This window comes from Rana temporaria, chromosome 10 (assembly GCF_905171775.1).
Source record: "Rana temporaria chromosome 10, aRanTem1.1, whole genome shotgun sequence".
NCBI lineage: Eukaryota > Metazoa > Chordata > Amphibia > Anura > Ranidae > Rana > Rana temporaria.
Genome location: NC_053498.1, coordinates 72,083,047 through 72,107,690, shown reverse-complemented (window position 1 = coordinate 72,107,690; position 24,644 = coordinate 72,083,047). Strand labels below are relative to the sequence as shown.

The window sequence follows — 24,644 nt, the reverse complement described above, 5'->3', positions numbered from 1 at the left end:
GATGGTTTTTAACATGGTATGTCATATATCTTAACATTTCAGTGAAGGTATTTTTCATCTGCTACATAGAGAAGCTTTTATACAATCTTTCTTTGATCTGATCTTGCATACAGCCATAAACTTACATAGTAAGGGAAAGACTCTAATGCAGGGGTCCCTAGGCCCTGCACCAGTGCCGGTCCGTGGCCTGCTGCTGACTGGGCCGCACGGCAGGAGACGAGCGGCGATCGTGGTCTGCACTGGGCTAGCACGGACCGCATTTAACGATCATGTCCTGCTGTGCGGCCATGCCAGTGTGTCCTCTTCTGGCTCCTCCGCCCATCCGACAAATGTCACCCTATCAGCAGGGCAAGGGGCATTATCAGCAGGGCAGGGGGCAGAAGGAGCTGCAAATCCAGAAAAGAGGAGCTCCTCCCGCCCCCTGCCCTGCTGATAGGATGACATTGTCGGCTGGGCTGGCGGGCAGAGGAGCTAGGAGAGGACACATGGACTGTTAACAGCTTCTGCCATGCAGGTAGGAGTCCTGAGCAGGGGAGGCAGAGATTGATGTTAGAGAGGAAAGGAGGGGAGGGTGCAGACTGCAGGGGTGCTGCGATGTAAAGGGTGCACTGTAATATAAAGGAGACTACACTGTAAGGCTTCATGTAAACGGGACGTCGTTCAACCTCTTCTGAACGATTTAACTTGACAGCTAGAAACCGGCGTCTAAAAATGGCCATTTAGCCGTGTTTGTGTCTAAAAGCTTTACAAAAAATATATGTTATTTTTTTTTTAGTTTAAAATGAAAAATGTCTGTAAACGAAACGCTGCTAAATGTGAGTTACTGCGTCTAGCCGCGTTTGGCTCTTGAAAAGCCTCTAAACACAGCTTATGAACGCATTTTTTTGGGGTTCCAGAAAAAGCCTCTAAACTCAACTGCCTAGAAACTACTATAAACAACCCTGTGTACATGTGCTGATAAGATAACATAGAGGAAGGTTCAGGAGCAGTTGAAAAAAAATGCCCAACTGCTCCTTAATGTCCATTTATCAGCTGCAATGTACATGAGGCCTAAAGGGGCACTTTACAGTGCAGTCCTTTTTATATCACAGACCTCCTTTACATTACAGACGATCCCCTTTATATCACAGTGCCCCCTTTACATTACAGTGCCTCCTTTAAATTGCAGTCCCCTTTAAATTGAAGTTCCCTTTACATCACAGCCCCCCTTTACAGAGCAGTCCCTGTTAATTTAAAGGGGACTGCACTGTAATGCCGCATACACACGATCAGTCCATCCGATGAGAACGGACCGATGGACAACGAAGTGCTGAAAAAAGTTCAATGCTTCCAAGCATGTGTCGACTTGATTCTGAGCATGCATGGATTTTTAACCAATGGTTGTGCCTACTAACGATCGTTTTTTTCCCATCGGTTAGGAATCTATCGGTTAAATTTAAAGCAAGTTGGCTTTTATTAAACAGATGGTTAAATAACCTATGGGGCCCACACACGATTGGTTTTGACCGATGAAAACGGTCCATCAGACCGTTGTCCTCTGTTTAACCTATCGTGTGTACGAGGCCTAAAGGGGCACTGTAATGTAAAGGGGGGCTGTGATGTGAAGGGGAACTGGGGACACTGTGGGACTGCTTTTAACCACTTAAGCCCCGGACCTTTAGGCAGCTTAATGCCCAGGCCAGGTTTTGCGATTCGGCACTGCGTCGCTTTAACAGACAATTGCGCGGTCGTGCGACGTGGCTCCCAAACAAAATAGGTGTCCTTTTTTCCCCACAAATAGAGCTTTCTTTTGGTGCTATTTGATCACCTCTGCGGTTTTTATTTTTTGCGCTATAAACAAAAATAAAGCGACAATTTTGAAAAAAATGCAATATTTTTTACTTTTTGTTATAATAAATATCCCCCAAAAACATATATAACATTTTTTTTCCCCTCAGTTTAGGCCGATACGTAAAATCGCAATAAGCGTTTATCGATTGGTTTGCGCAAAATTTATAGCGTTTACAAAATAGGGGATAGTTTTATTGCATTTTTATTAACTATTTTTTTTTTTACTACTAATGGCGGCGATCAGCAATTTTTTTCGTGACTGCGACATTATGGCGGACAGTTCGGACAATTTTGACACATTTTTGGGACCATTGTCATTTTCACAGCAAAAAATGCATTTAAATTGCATTGTTTATTGTGAAAATGACAGTTGCAGTTTGGGAGTTAACCACAGGGGGCGCTGTAGGAGTTAGGGTTCACCTAGTGTGTGTTTACAACTGTAGGGGGGTGTGGCTGTAGGACTGACGTCATCGATCGAGTCTCCCTTATATAAGGGATCACTCGATCGATACGCCGCCACAGTGAAGCACGGGGAAGCCGTGTTTACACACAGCTCTCCCCGTTCTTCAGCTCCGGGGAGCAATCGCGACGGAGCGGCTATAAACAAATAGCCGCGCCGTCGTCCCGGATCGCTCCCCGAGGGAACCCGACCGCCGCATGTAGCGGGGGGGGGGTTGGGGTCCCGATCGGACCCCCGACCCGCGGAAAGGCAAGGACGTACATGTACGCCCATTTTCCTGTACGTGCCATTCTGTGGACGTACATATACATGCGGCGGTCGGGAAGTGGTTAAAGGAGACTGTGGACACTGATCTAAAGGGGAGAATGTGCTGTAAAGGGGGGTTATGGTGTGAAGGGGCTAAGGACAGACTTTGTGAAAATCCGATCCCCAACCTGTCCACCACAACCACCATCCTCCCCCAGAACGCCACTCCCCCTCTGTCCCAGTCCCTAGGAAAATTGTCTGCCATGAAACTGGTCCTTGGAGTCAAAAAGGTTACAGATCGCTGCTCTAATGTATAAGGCTTGCTGATCAAAAAACAAAAGAAAACCTGCACAGATTTCATACAAGCAAGGTGGATAGAGGAATCCTCCCTGCTGTTTTATTGTATTCTGATAGTGGGGACTCCTATACTGTCAGAATATGCTGATCAGTGCTGCAGCACGAAACGAAAGAAAGATTTCCAACAAGCCGGTTTGTGAGTAGAGCATTAGATTGACTTCTCTGGGACTGGCTTGGCTACGATTCATGTTTATGTTTGCATGACAATTTTAATACATTTTGAGACTGCATTTACTCTGTCAGTTGTTGGCTAACCGCATTCACCTACCATATTTATCGGCGTATAACACGCACCAAAAGCTTAGAAGGGAAGTTTAAGGAAAAAAAATGTTTAGGAGGGAAGTTTAAGGAAAAAATACTTTAAATTTGAAATGCCCATCAATGCAGCCTTATCAGTGTCCATCTGCTGTCTTGCCCAGCATCCATCAGCAGCATTGTCCAGCATCCATCTGCAGCCTTGCACCGAGTCCATCCAGCCTTATAAGTGTCCATCTGCACCTTGCCCAAAATTGCAGCATTATGTATTTTTAAATTAAACGCCTCAGCCAAGCTATACAGAGTCGGATTTCCTGTGTATTCAGCTTCTCTTGGCGGGACAGGGCGGGACTGCGAGCGTAGCCGCGCCTAGCCGAGTACACAGTACGATCGGCTCAGCTCCGTCTATGTCGGCGGCGCTCAGAAACAGCGGTACGATCGTCTCAGCTCCGTCTATGTCGGCGGCGCTCAAAGACCGCGGTACGATCGGCTCAGTTCCGTCTATGTCGGCGGCGCTCAGAAACAGCGGGGATTGGCGTATAACACGCACCCACGATTTCCCCCTGATTTTAAGGGGAAAAAAGTGCGTGTTATACGCCGATAAATACGGTAATTTAAAGTCTGGGGCGATCTCCTGGTTTTCGTTGCATATATTGGGATGGAGATGGTTTGCGGGTGACACCAGATCTTTTCCTTTTTGTCTTCTGGGACAGGAACAGCCATAGATGGATTAAACTTCTGCCATTCCCTGCTAGACCAGCCACATGTACAGGGAGTGCAGAATTATTAGGCAAATGAGTATTTTGACCACATCATCCTCTTTATGCATGTTGTCTTACTCCAAGCTGTATAGGCTCGAAAGCCTACTACCAATTAAGCATATTAGGTGATGTGCATCTCTGTAATTAGAAGGGGTGTGGTCTAATGACATCAACACCCTATATCAGGTGTGCATAATTATTAGTCAACTTCCTTTCCTTTGGCAAAATGGGTCAAAAGAAGGACTTGACAGGCTCAGAAAAGTCAAAAATAGTGAGATATCTTGCAGAGGGATGCAGCACTCTTAAAATTGCAAAGCTTCTGAAGCGTGATCATCGAACAATCAAGCGTTTCATTCAAAATAGTCAACAGGGTCGCAAGAAGCGTGTGGAAAAACCAAGGCGCAAAATAACTGCCCATGAACTGAGAAAAGTCAAGCGTGCAGCTGCCAAGATGCCACTTGCCACCAGTTTGGCCATATTTCAGAGCTGCAACATCACTGGAGTGCCCAAAAGCACAAGGTGTGCAATACTCAGAGACATGGCCAAGGTAAGAAAGGCTGAAAGACGACCACCACTGAACAAGACACACAAGCTGAAACGTCAAGACTGGGCCAAGAAATATCTCAAGACTGATTTTTCTAAGGTTTTATGGACTGATGAAATGAGAGTGAGTCTTGATGGGCCAGATGGATGGGCCCGTGGCTGGATTGGTAAAGGGCAGAGAGCTCCAGTCCGACTCAGACGCCAGCAAGGTGGAGGTGTAGTACTGGTTTGGGCTGGTATCATCAAAGATGAGCTTGTGGGGCCTTTTCGGGTTGAGGATGGAGTCAAGCTCAACTCCCAGTCCTACTGCCAGTTTCTGGAAGACACCTTCTTCAAGCAGTGGTACAGGAAGAAGTCTGCATCCTTCAAGAAAAACATGATTTTCATGCAGGACAATGCTCCATCACACGCGTCCAAGTACTCCACAGCGTGGCTGGCAAGAAAGGGTATAAAAGAAGAAAAACTAATGACATGGCCTCCTTGTTCACCTGATCTGAACCCCATTGAGAACCTGTGGTCCATCATCAAATGTGAGATTTACAAGGAGGGAAAACAGTACACCTCTCTGAACAGTGTCTGGGAGGCTGTGGTTGCTGCTGCACGCAATGTTGATGGTGAACAGATCAAAACACTGACAGAATCCATGGATGGCAGGCTTTTGAGTGTCCTGGCAAAGAAAGGTGGCTATATTGGTCACTGATTTGTTTTTGTTTTGTTTTTGAATGTCAGAAATGTATATTTGTGAATGTTGAGATGTTATATTGGTTTCACTGGTAAAAATAAATAATTGAAATGGGTATATATTTGTTTTTTGTTAAGTTGCCTAATAATTATGCACAGTAATAGTCACCTGCACACACAGATATCCCCCTAAAATAGCTAAAACTAAAAACAAACTAAAAACTACTTCCAAAAATATTCAGCTTTGATATTAATGAGTTTTTTGGGTTCATTGAGAACATGGTTGTTGTTCAATAATAAAATTAATCCTCAAAAATACAACTTGCCTAATAATTCTGCACTCCCTGTATGGCCAGTTTAAAGCTTGCTAAAACCTTTGGTGGTAGGTAGGTTTTGGGTAACAATCCAATTACCAAATTATTACTTGAGGATTATTATGAAGGACAGAAAGCAGGCACTCCACTGATAGTCATGTTAAGGGGCTGAAACTGTTGTGAACATCTGGAAATATCCAAGCCAGAAATAAACTACAGCTCTGCCCAATTCCTGAGTATAAGGGATTATTGCACATGTAATTAATAGCAAGTGCAAAATATACCTTGTGGAAATTCTATATGTGCCAACACTCTGTTACTTTGTGTTGTGTGTATGTATGAATGTATGTGTAAATAAAATATACATACTAGGTTGCTTTATTCCATCTAAAATCTTAACAATTTTATATTCTAGTGAAGAAAAATCTGATGAAATACTGAAGCTTTTGGGAGATGTTAAGTAAGTGTTTTAAATAAAATATACTAGCTGTATATACTTATGCCATGTGTGTACAGTAAATATATACAATTAGGACGAATGAGGTTCTAATAAGGAGAGAAGGAAAGCTGCTGGTTTGAAGGCATATTAGACTTATCCTTGTGGTAAGTGCATCCCCAAGAGGGGGGCTTCCTGTGTTCACGTGGTGGTATACTGGTGATTGGTGGACTGTGAAGAGGATTTGTTTCACTGTTGTCATTAACATAGTACACTTCTTTGAGCACCTCTCCTCATCTTGTTTATATGGTCTTCCTTTATGATGAGTACTACATAAAGAAGTTTGTTCACCTCAACAAGAACAAAGAGCGCTTCTGCAATATATATCGGACTTTTCTGTTCTTTATTTATTGTTTGTTATACAGTGTTTGTTACATAATGCATAAGGATGTTGGCTATAGAGGAGTCAAAAGATCTTAACGTGTTTCACAGTAAGCTTCTTCAGGAGAGGGGTGTGTGCTGAAACCAAGAATTGAAAAAATAGTAGTGATACATATAAGACTTATAAACCATAAAAAATAATAATGTCAACTTGTGAAACACACTATCCAGCAGTTATGACATATCACACCATTATAAATATAAAGCTACCCTTTATCCAAAGTATTTATAAATATTGAAAATTTACCAAAGAAAGAGGAAGTATATCCAGGTGGTCAGAAACCACAGTGTCCCAATCGCTTAAGAGCCAATCCGATGCAGCCGTCAGGAATAGTACACACAGTGACTAGGAACACAAACAAGAAAAAAGACTGTACTATCTGGATGGATGTGGCTGACATTGAATCCTCAGATTATATAAAATACAAGCCAAAATGAAGGGCTAAAAAGTGGTGATTTATTGTTCACAGTAAAGTTTAAAAACCATAACAGGTTGTACGATACCAAGCCGCTGTGGGTAGATGTAGATAGGCTAATATCCACTGGGGGTCTGATGGGCAGGGGAATGGAAGGAGTCCCTCGTGGTGTGTAGCAAACAGCCGCTGGGAAGGAGCCGCAGACGCTCGGGAGCCAAGCCACAGGGGATTTTACTAGTTTTCAGTAAACATAATTACTTTAGTAAAACCTCCTGCTTTAATATATAAAATCAATTATTTTAATACATCCCTTTAAAAAAACATGTATGTGCCCTTTTAATGTGTAAAAAGGGGATAAATGGTCTAAGTGGAAATCTGCGCTTAGTGGAGAAAAAAATAGTGCTGATAAAATCAATTAAGAAAAGGTCCTGGGAAGGACGTCCTGCTGCTATACACTACAACTTAGATATAAAGTGTGAAGGAATATGTGCAAAAACAGTGTAGAGCTGGACAACATGTACCCTATAAATTAATATATAAAGCAACGAGTGTGAACAATATTAAACTATGAGTGATGTAAATCATTAAATAATTTGTTCAATATATAAAATGTGCAAAAACAATATGCGCAAACCAATATTATAGCACTGTGCAAAAATAGTATAGCGCTGAATAACAAGTACCCAATAAATTAATATAAGGCAACAAATATTGTGAATAAATTAAATAAAACAATATAGGTCATACAGTGACTAGTTCAGCACATAAAGTGCAAAACAAATAAAGTCCACAGAAAAAGCAGAATCAACAACAAGTGGGACACAATCATGAAGTGAAACGAAATTTATTGGATATTTCAAACTTTTTTTAACAAATAAAAAACTGAAAAATTGGGCGTGCAAAATTATTCAGCCCCTTTACTTTCAGTGCAGCAAACTCTCTCCAGAAGTTCAGTGAGGATCTCTGAATGATCCAATGTTGACCTAAGTGACTAATGATGATAAATAGAATCCACCTGTGTGTAATCAAGTCTCTGTATAAATGCACATGCACTGTGATAGTCTCAGAGGTCTGTTTAAAGCGCAGAGAGCATCATGAAGAACAAGGAATACACCAGGCAGGTCCGAGATACTGTTGTGGAGAAGTTTAAAGCTGGATTTGGATACAAAAAGATTTCCCAAGCTTTAAACATCCCAAGGAGCACTGTGCAAGCGATAATATTGACATGGAAGGAGTATCAGACCACTGCAAATCTACGAAGACCTGGCCGTCCCTCTAAACTTTCAGCTCATACAAGGAGAAGACTGATCAGAGATGCAGCCAAGAGGCCCATGATCACTCTGGATGAACTGCAGAGATCTACAGCTGAGGTGGGAGATATTTGTCCATAGGACAACAATCAGTCCCTGTATACTGCACAAATCTGGCCTTTATGGAAGAGTGGCAAGAAGAAAGCCATTTCTTAAAGATATCCATAAAAAGTGTCGTTTAAAGTTTGCCACAAGCCACCCGGGAGACACACCAAACATGTGGAAGAAGGTGCTCTGGTCAGATGAAACCAAAATCGAACTTTTTGGCAACAATGCAAAACGTTATGTTTGGCGTAAAAGCAACACAGCTCATCACCCTGAACACACCATCCCCACTGTCAAACATGGTGGTGGCAGCATCATGGTTTGGGCCTGCTTTTCTTCAGCAGGGACAGGGAAGATGGATGGAGCCAAATACAGAACCATTCTGGAAGAAAACCTGATGGAGTCTGCAAAAGACCTGAGACTGGGACGGAGATGTGTCTTCCAACAAGACAATGATCCAAAACATAAAGCAAAATCTACAATGGAATGGTTCACAAATAAACATATCCAGGTGTTAGAATGGCCAAGTCAAAGTCCAGACCTGAATCCAATCGAGAATCTGTGGAAAGAACTGAAAACTGCTGTTCACAAACGCTCTCCATCCAACCTCACTGAGCTTGAGCGGTTTTGCAAGTAGGAATGGGCAAAAATTTCAGTCTCTCCATGTGCAAAACTGATAGAGACATACCCCAAGCGACTTACAGCTGTAATCGCAGCAAAAGGTGGCGCTACAAAGTATTAACTTAAGGGGGCTGAATAATTTTGCACGCCCAATTTTTCAGGTTTTTATTTGTTAAAAAAGTTTGAAATATCCAATAAATTTCGTTCCACTTCATGATTGTGTCCCACTTGTTGTTGATTCTTCAAAAAAAATTACAGTTTTATATATTTATGTTTGAAGCCTCAAATGTGGCAAAAGGTCACAAAGTTCAAGGGGGCCGAATACTTTCGCAAGGCACTGTATATATTGAACTAATTATTTAATGATTTACATCACTCATAGTTTAATATTGTTCACACTCGTTGCCTTATATATTAATTTATAGGGTACATGTTGTCCAGCGCTACACTGTTTTTGCACATGTGCCCTTTTAATACCTAAATTTACTGAATACTGAAAACATTCTTTTAAAATGTAATGTTTTTAAAGTCGCCAATATATATAGTTGAAGTACAGCTATAAAAGGGAACTGCATTATGTGACAAAATACTGTTAGCCAGAAGTGTGCCACAACTATACTCTTGTGCAGATCCTCTGCTTTCTGTGTCATGTCTGCCTTCAGCCTGCAATAAAGCTCTGCTGGTTTTATAGAGAATTGTAAAATACTATAAAAGAATATCTATTAGAAAAAGTAAGTTGCTCTGTAGCTGATTACCACATGTAACAATTCTATTCAGTAATCATTCATAGTGTGATTTCTGTTATAAGCCGTTCCTTTGTCACAGGAAAAATAATAAGTTCATTGTTTGAAAATACAAATAAATTATCATTAAAGTCACAGATTTATTGGCAATAAAGGAAGTAATGACATCTGTCAAATTATATTCTGGTTATCTAGCAAGTCGGTGTCCGTTTTTTTTATTTTATTTGTCAGAATGCTCATTTAAGATGACTTTTATGCACTATTTTATACAGACTCAACGCTTTGGTCCTTGGAGGGGAATCGGGGCAAATTGAAATCTATGCCTATGGAATGTACAAGATTGCTACAATTACAGAGGTAATGTATTTTGTGTAATTGTATGTATGTTTATTATTTCTCCAATATCTGTCTTTTATGTGTCTGGTATCATTTTGATTAACCGCTTGTGGACCAGCCGCGGCAGTTATATGGGGGCAGGTTGGCTCCGCTGCGTGAACCGTTGTAGCTGTACGTCGGTCGCTTTAAGCGGGCTAGCAGGCGCGCACACACCACCGCATCGCGGGGTGCCGATGCTCGTGACCGGCAGTCGCGAGCGATCTCCAGGCACGAGAGGCAGAACAGGTAAACACACACATCCCTGTTCTGTGAGCTGAGGAAAGACAGATCGTGAGTTCCTAATAGCTAGGAAACACAATCTGTAATTTCCTCTAGGTCAGTCCCATCTCCCTTCAGTTAGAACACACATTAGGGAACACAGTTAACCCCTTGATCGCCCCCTAGTGTTAACCCCTTTCCTGCCAGTGACATTTTTACAGTAATCACTGCATTTTTTATAGCACTGATCGCTGTATAAAAGCCAATGGTCCTAAAAATGCGTCAAAAGTGTCCGATGTTTCTGCCATAATGTCGCAGTCCCGATAAAAATCGCAGATCGCCGCCATTACTAGTAAAAAAAAAATAATAATAATAAAAATGCTATAAATGTATTCCTTTTTTGTATTCCTTTTTTGTAGACGCTATAACTTTTGCGCAAACCAATCAATATACGCTTATTGTGTTTTTTTCACCAAAAATATGTAGAAGAATACATATCGGCCTAAACTGAGAAAAAATGCACTTAAAAAAAAAAAATTGGGGATATTTATTATAGCAAAAAGTACAAAATATTGTGTTCTTTATAGTTGGATAAATAGAATTGCCTTACAACTTAGCGTTTGAATAATAGAAAATGAACTTGCTTTTGATTTCAGTTAAATGGTCGCTTCAGTTAGTTTGAGCATGCAGGTTTATTATTATGATGGGGAAAGGTAGTCGGTGGGTACCAACAAACATCACTGCACTGGCTTAATCCTGGAGGAAATAACCGTTGGCAAAAAAAAACTAGTTTGACAGGTTAACCCCCGTAACAGCAGTAGTTGTCCTCAGTGCAGGGGATCTGGGTGCAGGAGATCTGCTGGTGATGAAAGAGAGTAACAAGTTCTGGATGGATTGGGGCATTTTTCAGAATGAGAACTCTTTCTTAGGCATTACAGAGAAAAACAAGTTATGAGGATTGGCGCTATAGCATAAATGGTTTTGTTTTGGTTAGGTTGCTCGATAGTTGATAGCACTACTGGCAGTTCATCAGACTAACCGATCGTGTGTGGGCCCCATCGGTTTTTTATCCATCGGTTAAAAAACTAGGAACTTGTTTTAAAATGATCTGATGGTTAACTAACCGATAGAAAAAAACGATCGTCTGTGGGGAAATCCATCGGTTAAAAATCAACGCATGCTCAGAATCAAGTTGACGCATGCTCGGAAGCATTGAACTTCATTTTCTCAGCACTTTGTTGTGTTTTACGTCACCGCCTTCTGACACGATTGTTTTTTTAACTGATGGTGTGTAGGCACGACTGATCATCAGTCAGCTTCATCGGATATCTGATGAAAAAATCCATCAGTCCGTTTTCATCGGATAAACCGATCGTGTGTACAGGGCATAAGCGTATCCTTATTACAGCTCTGACCAGTGGCGGCTGGTGCTCCATTTTTTGGGGGGGGGCGCAAAAAAAACCCCAGCCCCACCTCCCCCCCGCCAAAGTCACTCGCAGACAATGGGACCTGCAAACAGACAGACAGATATTCCGATAGATAGATAATTGGATAGACAGACAGATAGATAGAGCTATAGATAGAGAGATAGCGCTACAGATAGAGAGATAGAGAGATAGATAGATAGATAGATAGATAGATATATACAGAGATAGATACAGAGATAGATACAGAGATAGATACAGAGATAGATACAGAGATAGATACAGAGATAGATACAGAGATAGATAGATAGATAGATAGATAGATAGATAGATAGATAGATAGATACAGAGATAGATAGATACAGAGATAGATAGATAGATAGATACAGAGATAGATAGATACAGAGATAGATAGATACAGAGATAGATAGATACAGAGATAGATAGATACAGAGATAGATAGATAGATAGATAGATAGATAGATAGATAGATAGATAGATACAGAGATAGATACAGAGATAGATACAGAGATAGATACAGAGATAGATACAGAGATAGATAGATAGATAGATAGATAGATAGATAGATAGATAGATACAGAGATAGATAGATAGATAGATAGATACAGAGATAGATAGATACAGAGATAGATAGATACAGAGATAGATAGATAGATAGATAGATACATACAGAGATAGATACATACAGAGATAGATACATACAGAGATAGATACATACAGAGATAGATACATACAGAGATAGATAGATAGATATATAGACACATAGATAGATAGATAGATACAGAGATAGATAGATACAGAGATAGATAGATACAGAGATAGATACAGAGATAGAGAGATAGATACAGAGATAGAGAGATATAGATAGATAGATAGATACAGAGATAGATAGATAGATACAGAGATAGATACATACAGAGATAGATACATACAGAGATAGATACATACAGAGATAGATACATACAGAGATAGATACATACAGAGATAGATACATACAGAGATAGATACATACAGAGATAGATACATACAGAGATAGATACATACAGAGATAGATAGATAGATAGATACAGAGATACAGAGATAGATAGATAGATAGATAGATAGATACATAGACACATAGATAGATAGATAGATACATAGACACATAGATAGATAGATAGATAGACAGAGAGAGAGAGGGGGGGCAGATAGACACAGAGAGAGAGAGAAAGAGAGGGGCATATAGACACAGAGAGAGAGAAAGGGGGGAGGCATAGAGACACAGAGAGAGAGAGAGAGAGAGAGACAGGGAGAGAGAGAGGGGCATATAGACACAGAGAGAGAGAAAGGGGGAGGCATAGAGACACAGAGAGAGAGGGGCATATAGACACAGAGAGAGAGAGAGGGGGGGCCAGATAGACAGAGAGAGAGAGAGAGAGAGAGAGGGGGGGGCATATAGACACAGAGAGAGAGAGAGAGAGGGGGGAGGCATAGAGACACAAAGACAGAGAGAGAGGGGGGGCCAGATAGACACACAGAGATAAGTGATAAGTTAAGCACAGCTTTAGGACGCTGTATTCAGAGCCCTCACACACAGACACAGACAGGAGATGTGTAAGGCTCTGATGATTGCTGGGTGAAGCATGGCACACAGCACCCTCCCCCCTCCCTCCTGTCCACACTCAGTCCGATCACAGTGCAGGCTGAGCATACAGCACAAGCTGCTGCCTGGACATGATGGGGTGGACAGGACAGACAATGAGACAAATAAAGTATTTTAATAAGTTTCCTACCTTAGATTCCTCCTGGAGCCAAAACGAAAGTAACACTGCCCTGGAAAGCACCGCCCATTTCCTTTAGCAGAGAGGAAGCAGCAGTACCCAATTAGAGTGGAGACTGTGGAGACACTGGAGCGTGATTGGCTCGTGGCGCACAGCACATAGCCACAGAGCTTAAAAAAAACCTGCAAATGAAGCATCTTGCCTGCTTGCATTGGCATGACGCTTCAATGACGCTATAGCAGTGGACTGAGTCTGTGACCGGCGCCCACTCTGAGCATAGTAGTGCTGTTAAAGGGCCTTTTTTTTTTTTCTTAAAGGGCCAAAAAAAAAATGTTTTTTTTTTTTTGTTACTGGCTTTGGGGGAAGGGGGGCGGCGCCCAGGCGCCCCCTATGGACGGGCCGCCACTGGCTCTGACCTCTCTTAAGGTGTGTAAAATAATGATTTCTCAGACTGTGAACACCCTGTATTTGGAGACAGTCCAAAGCTTGACTTTTGTTGACTGCAGCTAATGTTGAAAATGTCATTTCTGTTGTGCTGCTTATAAATATAATAAGAAAATTATTATAAAAAATAACTATCATACTACAGAGATCTTCACTGGCATCCATTGGCATGAAGATCATTGCCAGATTCTGCAGAAAGCAGTTGGTTCTCCAACTAAAAATATCTTTAGGACTCTTGTGCTTTTTTGGTAGGTGCATTATCTTCCATTAAAATGCATCGAAATGGATGTCAACACACTTTACCAGATGTGAAGGCACACTGCGCAGTGGTGTGTGATGCAAACTGCATTGTCTTCATTATTAGGAAAGAGAGAGGGTGGTTTTGTGAAGTTTAGCTCCCTGTGTTGTTCCCATTACACTAAATATATTTATCTGTCTTTTTTTACTTCAGGTGTTTGGCTCTTGCCGTGGTCTGTGCTTGTCAAGCGATTTAAAATCCCTTGCTGTTGTTACTGAGCTTTCAACAAACACTACCCCTGAGATCACATACTTCCAGGTGAGCTACAGAAATGGCTAGAAAAGACTACATTGAATGTCTAAATGTCAGTTTTTAATTTTTAAACCCTGTTTATGTTGCAGTTGGATACCAGCTTGCTTTCTTCCTATTTACCTGAGGTTACCCGAATGGCACGAAAGTTTACACACATTTCAACTCTTCGTCAGGTAAATCACTCTGAAGTGAAAACTAAAAGAAAGCGAATTTGCCTTTAATTGAAACAAAGTGCGCATTTCCCCAATGCAGAAGGTGTTTCTTTCCCAGAAGGAAAATGCAGATTTGAACACTGTAACCTCGCTTGATATGTTCTGATTTGGTTTTGTTATTTAAAAGAAAAGTTTACTTGATAGACATTTGAGTTAAAGCGGGAGTTCACCCAAAAATCAACTTTCTGCAGTTAGATCCAGCATACTGCTGACATCTGCAGTATGCTGGTCTTTTTTTTTTTGGTACTTATCCTTTTAGCAGTATTTCTATGGCTCCGAGCAGGGATTTCTTCCTGGTATAGGCGTTCCCCAAGACAAGCAAGTTGATTGACCGCCTTCGATAGCGCGTCACGGCTTTCCGAAAATACACACGAGTGACACTCGGCAATTTACGGCACCTGCGCAGTCAGCTCTACAAGGCAGGCGCAGGCGCCGTAAACAGCCAAGTGTCACCTCGGCTATTTTCGGAAGCCGTGACGCGCTATCGAAGGCCGTCAATCAACTTGCTTGCCTTCGGGAATGCCCATTCCCCGCAGGATTCCCCGCTCGGAGCCATAGAAGAAATACTGCTAAAACGATAAGTACCAAAAGAAAAAAAAAAAGACCAGCATATTGCAGATGTCAGCAGTATGCTGGATCTAACTGCAGAAAGTTGATTTTTGGGTGAACTCCCGCTTTAAACTGTAGCTTTTGCATCGGGTGGTGTTTTTGTTTGTACCTTTTTCTTTGCATAAGCAAGAGTGTTTTTGGGGGTTTTGCTTAAGGGGTTGTAAAGGTTCGTTTTTTTTATTTTCTAAATAGGTTCCTTTAAGCTAGTGCATTGTTGGTTCACTTACCTTTTCCTTCGATTTCCCTTCTAAATATTTTTTTTCTTTGTCTGAATTTCTCACTTCCTGTTCCTCCTCAGTAAGCTGTTCAGTAAACTGTTCTGGCTGACTAACCACCGCTCGGATGATGGTGGCAAACTTACTGAGGAGAAACAGGAAGTGAGAAATTCAAACGAAGAAAAAGAGCATTTAGAAGGAAAATCGAAGGAAAAGGTAAGTGAGCCAACAATGCACTAGCTTAAAGGAATCTATTTAGAAAATTAAAAATGAACCTTTACAACCCCTTTTAGTAGTGCTGCAAAATGGGTGCTCAAAATGGGTGCTCACTGAAAACAGTATTCTATCACTTTTAGGAAATGGTTTTTGAAAGCATGTTGTAGCAGGGGTCCACTGGTCACACTAGATTTTGAGTAATGGAAAAACTAATATTTGTACCATGATAGAAAAAAAATGAACGAGGAATAAACTCCAATATGGATATATGTTTGAAAGTGGGCTTGTTGGGTGCTAAGAGTGCTTCAAAGTATTTTTATTATTTTTATATTATTTTTTTAAATTTTCAGTATTTAAAGTTGTCTCTGAAATGTATGTGTGAAGCCTGGGAAGAAATTTTGATGCAGATGGATTCTCGGCTGACAAAGTTTGTCCAAGTATGCCTTTTATATTTTTATTTATTTTATATTATTAATGCTGCTGTTGTTGCAACATGTATGTAATGTATGTACCGTTACAGTTCCATAACTTTTTGCTTTCTTATGCGTGAGTATATACCCTCTTATGCGTGAATATATATATATATATATATATATATATATATATATATATATATATATATACAGTATCTCATAAAAGTGAGTACACCCCTCACATGTTTGTAAATGTTTTATTTTCATGTGACAACACTGAAGAAATGACACTTTGCTACAATGTAAAGTAGTGAGTGTACAGCTTGTATAACAGTGAAAATTTGCTGTCCCCTCAAAATAACTCAACACATAGCCATTAATGTTTAAACCGCTGGCAACAAAAGTGAGTACACCCCTAAGTGAAAAGTTTAAAATTGGGCCAAAATTGTCTATTTTTTACCAGCACTGCTTTAACCCTTTTGGGCATGGAGTTCACCAGGGCTTCACAGGTTGCCACTGGAGTCCTCTTTCACTCCTCCATGACGACATCACGGTGCTGGTGGATGTTAGAGACTTTGCGCTCCTCCACCTTCCATTTGAGAATGCCCCACAGATGCTCAATAGGGTTTAGGTCTGGAGACATGCTTGGCCAGTCCATCACCTTTACCCTCAGCTTCTTTAGCAAAGCAGTGGTCTTCTTGGAGGTGTGTTTGGGGTCAGTATCCTGTTGGAATACTGCCCTGCGGCCCAGTCTCTAAAGGGAGGGGATCATGCTCTGCTTCAGTATGTCACAGTACTTGTTGGAATTCATGGTTCCCTCAATGGTTCCCAGTGCCGACGGCACTCATACAGCCCCAGACCATGACACTCCCTCCACCATGCTTGACTCTATGCAAGACACACCTGTCTTTGTACTCCTCACCTGGTTACCGCCACACACGCTTGACACCATCTGAACCAAATAAGTTTATTTTGGTCTCATCAGGCCACAGGACATGGTTCCAGTAATCCATGTCCTTAGTCTGCTTGTCTTCAGCAAATTGTTTGCAGGCTTAAACCATGCACTCTGTATGTAGCACACTCCTAAACCCTGCACTCTGTACATAGTGCATCCCTAAACCCTGCCTTCTGTAAGTCGCGTACTCCTGCACTCTGTACGTAGCACACTCCTCAACCCTGCACTCTATACGTAGTGCACCCCTAAACAATGCACTCTCTATGTAGCACACTCCTGGACTCTGCACACTGTGTATAGCACGCCCCTAAACACTGCAATCTGTATGTAGCACACTCGACTCTGCACATAGCACACTCCTAAACCCTGCACTATGTATGTAACACACTCCTGAACTCTGCACTCTGTACGTAGTGCACCCCTAAATTCTGCACTCTGTAAGTCGCATACTCCAAAACTCTGGACTCTATACACCACGTACTTCTGAAATGCTGCACTCTGTATGTAGCGTACACCTGAAACCTGCATTCATAGTCTTACAGATACAACCGGCCCTTTGAGGGCAACTATAACGCTAATGTGGCCCGCGATGAAATTGTATTTGACACCCCTGCTCTAGAGCATAATCTACATTATTTATTAGAACTGAATAAAATACATAAAAAAACATTCCAAAAAAGGGAATTTATTTCATAAATTACAGCTGGCGAGACTGTATGCTAAATAAACATTTTCCATATCCTTTGCAATTTACAAAGATTCCAGATAATTGGCTGCACAAAATCTATGATCTAAAACAGTAACAGATAAAACCGATAAAACTTGTAAAAAGTCCCAAAAGTCTTAAATAAAACTGTAGCAGCGCTACTCCTAAACCAGCGTTTAAAATTCTTCTATGGGTAAAACACTCATAGGCATATGATGACAGTGCAGATGGATCACACACAAGACTAGTCCTTTAAATCAGTGCTCCTTTCACCAAGGGGGTGTTCACCACGTGGGGGGATGTATTAGTCCCCTGTTGGGGATGCACTCACCACAAGATTGAATAAGAAAGGCCTGGATATTATGTCTGTGTATGTCTCCCGGAAAATGCACTTCTCCACCAGCAGGAATGTAATGTTCAAAACCGCATACATATAATGGAAAAGACACTCATATAGTGTAATACAGTTAAAATCATTTATTGTGCCCAAAATAACACTCCCTTTGATTATTGTGCGTACCACAAATAAACAGTAATCAAGCAAAACGAAGATCAGTACTGTGCCTGTCAGCTTCTTCCTGCGAGCTTTTGAGGATGCAAATGTCTGCCAAAAAATCCTGTTCCTGCTCCTGGGGGCTGCAAGGTGTCTCTGGTCATAGAATAAGCGTCACGCCCTTCACAAAATCTATGTATGCTCTTTCTGTACGTTAAAGTCTAACTTGAGGCAAAACTTTTTTTTAGGATAGGGTAGAGATGGATTACAACACTTATCAGTTTTTATTGCTGTCTGTGCCCCCATTAGCGAGATTCACCCTCTTCTCTATTAGTCCTGTTTATTGTTATCATTGAAAGTAAAAATTAGGGTTGAGATCAGAACTGTAAAAAAGGGGAAATTATCCAAATTGGATGCTAGTTTCAGCTGACCCTGGTTGACACCCGTAGGTTACTTCACGTTGGAAGGATTTCCTCTAACATCCTGTTTTGGCTTTAGGACAGGAAGTGAAGAAAAGTCTCCCCAATGGGACACAGATGGAAAAAAGTTTTGCCTTTAGTTGCACTTTAAACATTCACTGATTTAAAGTGGTTGTAAACCCTTACATATATACCCAGTGAAGTGACTAGCCTCAGGTGATACACAGAGATATAACAACTCCTCCTACATAAGTTGTACCTGTCTATTTGCAGCCCTCTCATCTCTATGTATGTTCAAAGTGCATGAGAGTTCCGAAAAAAGGTCCAGAGAGCTGAAGATACACTCTGCAGAACTCGGTGAGGAGAGCTCTGAGAGCTGATTGGAGGGAAGGGGCACGCCCCCCTTTACACAACACACAGGACCAGAGCTGAAGCTGTCAATCAGCTGGAACTCCCTCCCCTGTCACCTTTTTAATCTTGGTGTCAGGTAAATTTGTCAGAAGTGGTTCATGATGATAGCAAGTACATAATAATAGAAGGATATGCTTAGTTCATATTTCATGTCTGAGGTTAACAGCCACTTTAATCTATAACAACTGAATCACTTCTACCTTCATGCACATGAGTTTAGGTTCTGCTATAATACTACTAGACAGATATTGAAAGTATTTTTATTTCATGTTTTATTCTTTACTATTTTAGGAAAAAAATACCGCCACCTCTGTGCAAGATGAATTTATGCAACTGCTCCTTTGGGGTAAAGCCAGGTAACCTCATTTGAGCTTACAACATTAAATTATATTTGATTGACTTGAATTCTCCATTATTCTGGAATTTCTTCCGCTATCTACAAAATGTGTGTGGAGGTGCTCCCTAATAATGTTTTTTAGATATTAATGAAGCAGGCTGAGGTTATAGATTCAAAAAAGATTTTATAGAGAATTGCTGATTTAACTTGTTGCATGACGAATACTGTCACTTGATTTTTACATTCTGTTCATTAAACTTCTGTTTGTAGTTGGCATTTATTGACATACCATATAGCAAGTCTAGCTATGAGGAATAAAAAAAGAATACAATGTTATCTCCATTACTACAAAAAAATATTTCTCACCTTAGGACAATATTATGACTGTCACCTTCGTCCCATCTCCATAACACGGGGGTTTTCTCTTCCTGTGTCCCAAAACTCTTTCTGATCACATTGCTTGAGATAGCATTGCAAAGTGCACTAGATTTCTGTCCGGATCAATAGGATTGTTTGAGCAGATGTGGCAAAAGATATTTTATGTTAAAGATGGACCCTTAAAGCTGAATAATATGTTTTATAGTGAAGCTCACAAACAAACATGTAATTAAATAATGCATTAATTAAAAGATCGTCAGATGTACAGTATCCTTATGGATTTGTATTTTTTCCCAAAAAAACTTTTACCTTATCTATGTCTCACATTTAGTCCAGAGCTGCAAGGATTGCTGATGAATCAGCTCACAATTAAAGTGAGTATCAATCTGTGTTTTGTTGTTCTGTTCTATAAAGTGCAAATGTATTGATTAATACTATTATTTGCTTTCAGGGCCTAAAGAAGCTTGGTCAATCTGTAGAATCTTCATACTCCACTATTCAGAAACTTGTAATAAGTCATTTACAAAGGTATGTTAATTTAATATTGGCAACATTGATGATAGCAAATTAGTTTTTTTATTTAAAGTATGTTAAAACAGACATCTGATGCCAGTAAGTGCTGGGGTCCGGGGATTTGAAAGCCAGGGTTTTCCTCCCGGACCGATCAGATCGATTCTAATTGGTCATATGCTGGCATGTGACGGCTTTGACCAATTATAATTGCCTCTTATAGAGAAGTTCAATACTTCAACAAGAAAAAATAACATTTAAGGGTATGTAGCAAAGTCCCGGGCCCCTTTGGGCCTGCTGGTGACCTCCAGAGTCAGGGAGAGCTGACATCCTTCTGTGTAGAGTGGTTTACAAGGCATGGGGGTGTAATGCAAGATGAAACAGTGGGTGCCAGACACTTTTTGAATGCAAAGAGATTTATTGTTCCTTAAACAGAACTGTGGGGGAGAGGGTTGGGGCCGGGACATCTTTAGGTAGATGCAGTGTTAATTGACAGACTCCCAGACTTCTATAGGCAAACAGCTACACAGGTGAAGGCCTCCAGCCGGACACCACTTCTGTAGAGGTAAGATGCTGTCTCCTATGGCAAAAGTCTTGTAGAAGTTACTAACTGTAATTGTATCCAACTATTTGCAATATGACCAGTTCTCAGCTTACCCCACAATCACTCACCGTGGGTCTTCACTCAATGAGCTCCCAGTCTCTCTCACTAGACTTCAGATCCAATAGCCACTGGATCCTCTGAGCTCTTCCACTGTTAGCACTCAGTATCTTCCTCAAGCATCACCTCCGCTTCCCTGCTGGGTCCCTGGCTTGGCACTCACAGATACTCTTCAAGTGTTACCCCCGCTGACACGCGAGGTCCCTGGCTTGGAACTCACAAATGCTCCACAAGCTTCTCCTCTGCTGTCCGGCTGGGTCCCTGACTTTTGCATTTGCTGAAGTTTTCCCACTTCTTCACCATCCCCGGCTGGCGAGACTTTAGCTTTGGTACTGGCCTCAGCTTACTCACAGTGGTCTCCGGTAACAAGGCGGATGGTCCCTTAGTGGCAACAGCTTACCCTCTACCTCTGACCCCACAGATGGTTCCCTGGCCAGCGGAACCATTACTTCTGGTTGGACTACAAGCCTGCAGTCCCAACCATACGCTGCTCTTCTACTTCTGGATAGGCCCTCAGACAGCATAGCAGCCAAATGTCCCCAGAATAGGCCTAAGGCTTACAGCCTAGCAGCCCGGGGCAACAATACATACGTCCACCCAGACAGCCGTCCAGGTGGCACAGAACCCCAACCACCTGACTCCACCCAAATAAATAGGTTCTCCCAGCAGGTCAAAGGGCCCAAGAAAATCCCTGTCCAATGGCTGAGACTCCCCATTCATTCCTAATCTGCCTTTGCTATGCCCTTGTCTTATCTAATGTATTCAGCTACTGTGCCACCTAGTGACAGAAGAGAAAAGTGCAGCAAGTACAGAATTGGGGAGAAATCAATTGATCTCCTAACAAGGCTGTCCACAAGGTTTAGAAGTGTGTCTATGGAAATGTTTGACCATTCTTCCAGAAGAGCATTTGTGAGGTCAGGCACTAATGTTTGACGAGAGGGAATGGCTCCCAGTATGTGTGGGTTGGCGTCCACGTTACTTCACATGGCGCAGGCATAGGGCTGCTTGGTTTTTAAAAGCCTCTTTCTCTAAGAGCATCTGGGCTGACAGAGGGACACAGGAGCGGATCGGAGTATGTAAGCAGTGTGATGGATACAGGCATTCCTAAAGACACAGAGCAGTAATAGCAGCGTATAAATTAGATTGCTGGACTAAAGCTCATCAGTGGATGCATATGTATTAGTACCTCTGCTTTTGTGCTTAGGACTATGCCTTCCCAAGGGGGGGGGGGGGTGCAAGCACCTCAAGGAAGAGTGCAAGGGTGTAACCATCAGGTTCTGAGCATCCTAGTCACACTTCCACAGTACCATCCTGGACGTTCAGGTTGCAGGGTTGTCCTGTCAGGATTCAATCTGACAATGCCACAGCAGTGGCCTATATTAATCACCAGGGGGGCACCAGAAGACACGCGGCCCAGAGGGAGGTGAACCATATTCTGGCTCGGGCAGAGAGGCATGTGACTTGCCTATCTGCAGTCTTCATTCCAGGAATAGAGAATTGGCAGGCGGATTTCTTAAGTCGCCAGCAGTCGTTCCCAGGGGAATGGTCTCTACACCCCGACATCTTCCTGGCCATATGCCAGAAATGGGGTACCCCGGACATATACCTATTGGCGTCCAGGTTCAACAAGAAATTGGACAACTTTGTGTCAAGGGCAAGGGATCCACTCGCATACGGGACGGATGCGTTGGTAACCCAGTGAGACCAGTTTTCACTGATTTATGCGTTCCCCCCAGTTCAGCTGCTACCACGGCTTCTTCGCAGAATCAAGAAGGAAGGGAAGCTGGTAGTTCTTGTAGCCCCGACATGGCCCAGAAGATCCTGGTATGCAGAGATCATAAAGATAGCAGTGGGGGACCCTTCCACCACATCCAGATCTGCTTTTGCAGGGACCAGTGTTCCATCCTACCTTACAAACTCTAAATTTAACAGTTTGGCTATTGAAACCCACATTCTAAAGAATCGAGGGCTTTCAGGTTCGATGGTGACTACCCTGATCAATGCTAGGAAGCCGGCCTCTAGAGTCACTTATTATAGAATCTGGAGGGCATATGTTTCTTGGTGCAAATCCAAGGGTTGTCATCCTCAGAAGTATGTCATAAGTAGAATTCTTGCCTTTCTACAGTCGGGGGTGGAAATGAAGCTGGCCTCGAGTACTATCAAAGGTGAGGTCTTGGCCTTATCTGTATTATTTCAAAGACCGCTTGCCTTGCATTCCTTGATCTGGGCCTTTATACAAGGGGTAATGAGTATTAATCTGCAAGTTAGGTTACCCTTGTGCCCATGGGACTTAAATGTAGTTTTGTCAGTGTTGCAAAAACACTTGGTCCTTTTTAACAAGAAAATAATTTTTTCTGGTTGCTATATCCTTTGCAAGAAGGGTATCAGAGTTGGCTGCTTTTTCTTGTCCTAGGTGGTGTTGCGTCCTCATCCAACCTTTCTGCCAAAAGTAGTGTCAGGTTTTCATCTGAACCAGGATGTTGCCCTGCCTTCCTTTTTTTCCAGAACCTCATTCTGCAGAAGAAAAGTCTTTACATTCTCTTGATGTAGTGAGGGCAGTCAAGGTCTATCTGAAAGCTACGGCTCAGATACGGAAAATCTATGTTTTGTTTGTACTGCCAGAAGGCCCCAGGAAGGGGCAGACAGCGTCTAAATCTACTATTTCTAAGTGGATTTGGCAAGTTATTATTCAGGCTTATGTTTTGAAAAGGAGGGTTCCACCTTTTCAAATTAGAGCGCACTCTACCAGAGCAGTAAGTGCTTCATGGGCGGTGCATCACCAAGCCTCCATAACTCAGATTTGCAAGGCCGCAACTTGGTCTTCGGTCCATACATTCACTAGATTCTATCAGGTAGATGTAAAAAGACATGAGGATGCCGCCTTTGGGCACATTGTACTGCAGGCATCAGGATAGGTCCTTACGTCTGATGGCGGCCTGCTTTTATTTGTGTCTCCCTCCCCTCAGAAGGCATTGCTTTGGGACATCTCACATAGTAATTACTATGGTGCTCTGTGTCCCATGATGTCCGATAAGGAAAATAGGATTTTTATAACAGCTTACCTATAAAATCCTTTTCATGGAGTACATGACGGGACACAGAGGTCCCTCCCCTCTTGTTGGGATACTTATTGCTTTGCTACAAAAACTGAGGTACTCCCTGTATGGGAGTGGTTATATAGAGGGGTACTTCCTGTCTTGGGTGTGCCAGTGTCCAATCACCTGAAGGTGGCCTATAACACGCATAGTAATTACTATGGTGCTCTGTGTCCCTTGATGTACTCCAAGAAAAGGATTTTACAGGTAAGCTGTTATAAAAATCATGTTTTTTGCCACTGATCATTCACATGAAAGTAGTTGCATAACCCAAGTAGCCATGCATATGAAGTATCCTGTATCTTGCAATGTAATCCAAGAAAAGGATTTTACAGGTGAACCAGAAATCCCAATATCACAACATTTAGACTTGTTGCGTCTTATAATATTAATCTATAATAAATCTCTTAAAAAATTCATGTGTTGCTCAATATGGTTCTTTGATTTGTTGCAGTGGATCTGAGGTTTTGCTCTACCATCTAAGTGAACTAAAAGGAATGGCCTTGTGGAAACAGAAGTATGAGCCTCTTGGCTTAGAAGCCAAAGCGATTGAAGGTATGTAGTTGGATGATCAAATTGATTTATGGAGATACATAAATGCTATTTTATCTTCGCATTATACAGTTGTGTTCAAAATTATTCAACCCCCACTGAAATTGATTGTTTTGGCCAGTTTGACATTGATTTTGATCATCCTGCTTACAATTAAATCAAAGAGGCACGTGTAGGTCAGACAAATATAACATAACATTTATAATGAAA

At 41.7% G+C, this 24,644-nt stretch overlaps 1 protein-coding gene across 3 annotated transcripts in view; it reads left to right on the top strand.

The window, feature by feature from the left end:
* Nucleotides 1–24,644, top strand: part of ANAPC4 (anaphase promoting complex subunit 4) — a 90,947-nt gene that overhangs the window by 21,894 nt on the left and 44,409 nt on the right. For all 3 annotated transcript variants that reach the window (XM_040325447.1, XM_040325449.1, XM_040325448.1), the window contains exons 7-15: nucleotides 5,863–5,907; nucleotides 9,732–9,816; nucleotides 14,154–14,258; nucleotides 14,342–14,425; nucleotides 15,855–15,941; nucleotides 19,193–19,257; nucleotides 19,948–19,990; nucleotides 20,068–20,144; nucleotides 24,337–24,437. In XM_040325447.1, the coding sequence (XP_040181381.1) occupies nucleotides 5,863–5,907; nucleotides 9,732–9,816; nucleotides 14,154–14,258; nucleotides 14,342–14,425; nucleotides 15,855–15,941; nucleotides 19,193–19,257; nucleotides 19,948–19,990; nucleotides 20,068–20,144; nucleotides 24,337–24,437 (692 nt within the window). The remainder of the gene's footprint in view (nucleotides 1–5,862; nucleotides 5,908–9,731; nucleotides 9,817–14,153; nucleotides 14,259–14,341; nucleotides 14,426–15,854; nucleotides 15,942–19,192; nucleotides 19,258–19,947; nucleotides 19,991–20,067; nucleotides 20,145–24,336; nucleotides 24,438–24,644) is intronic.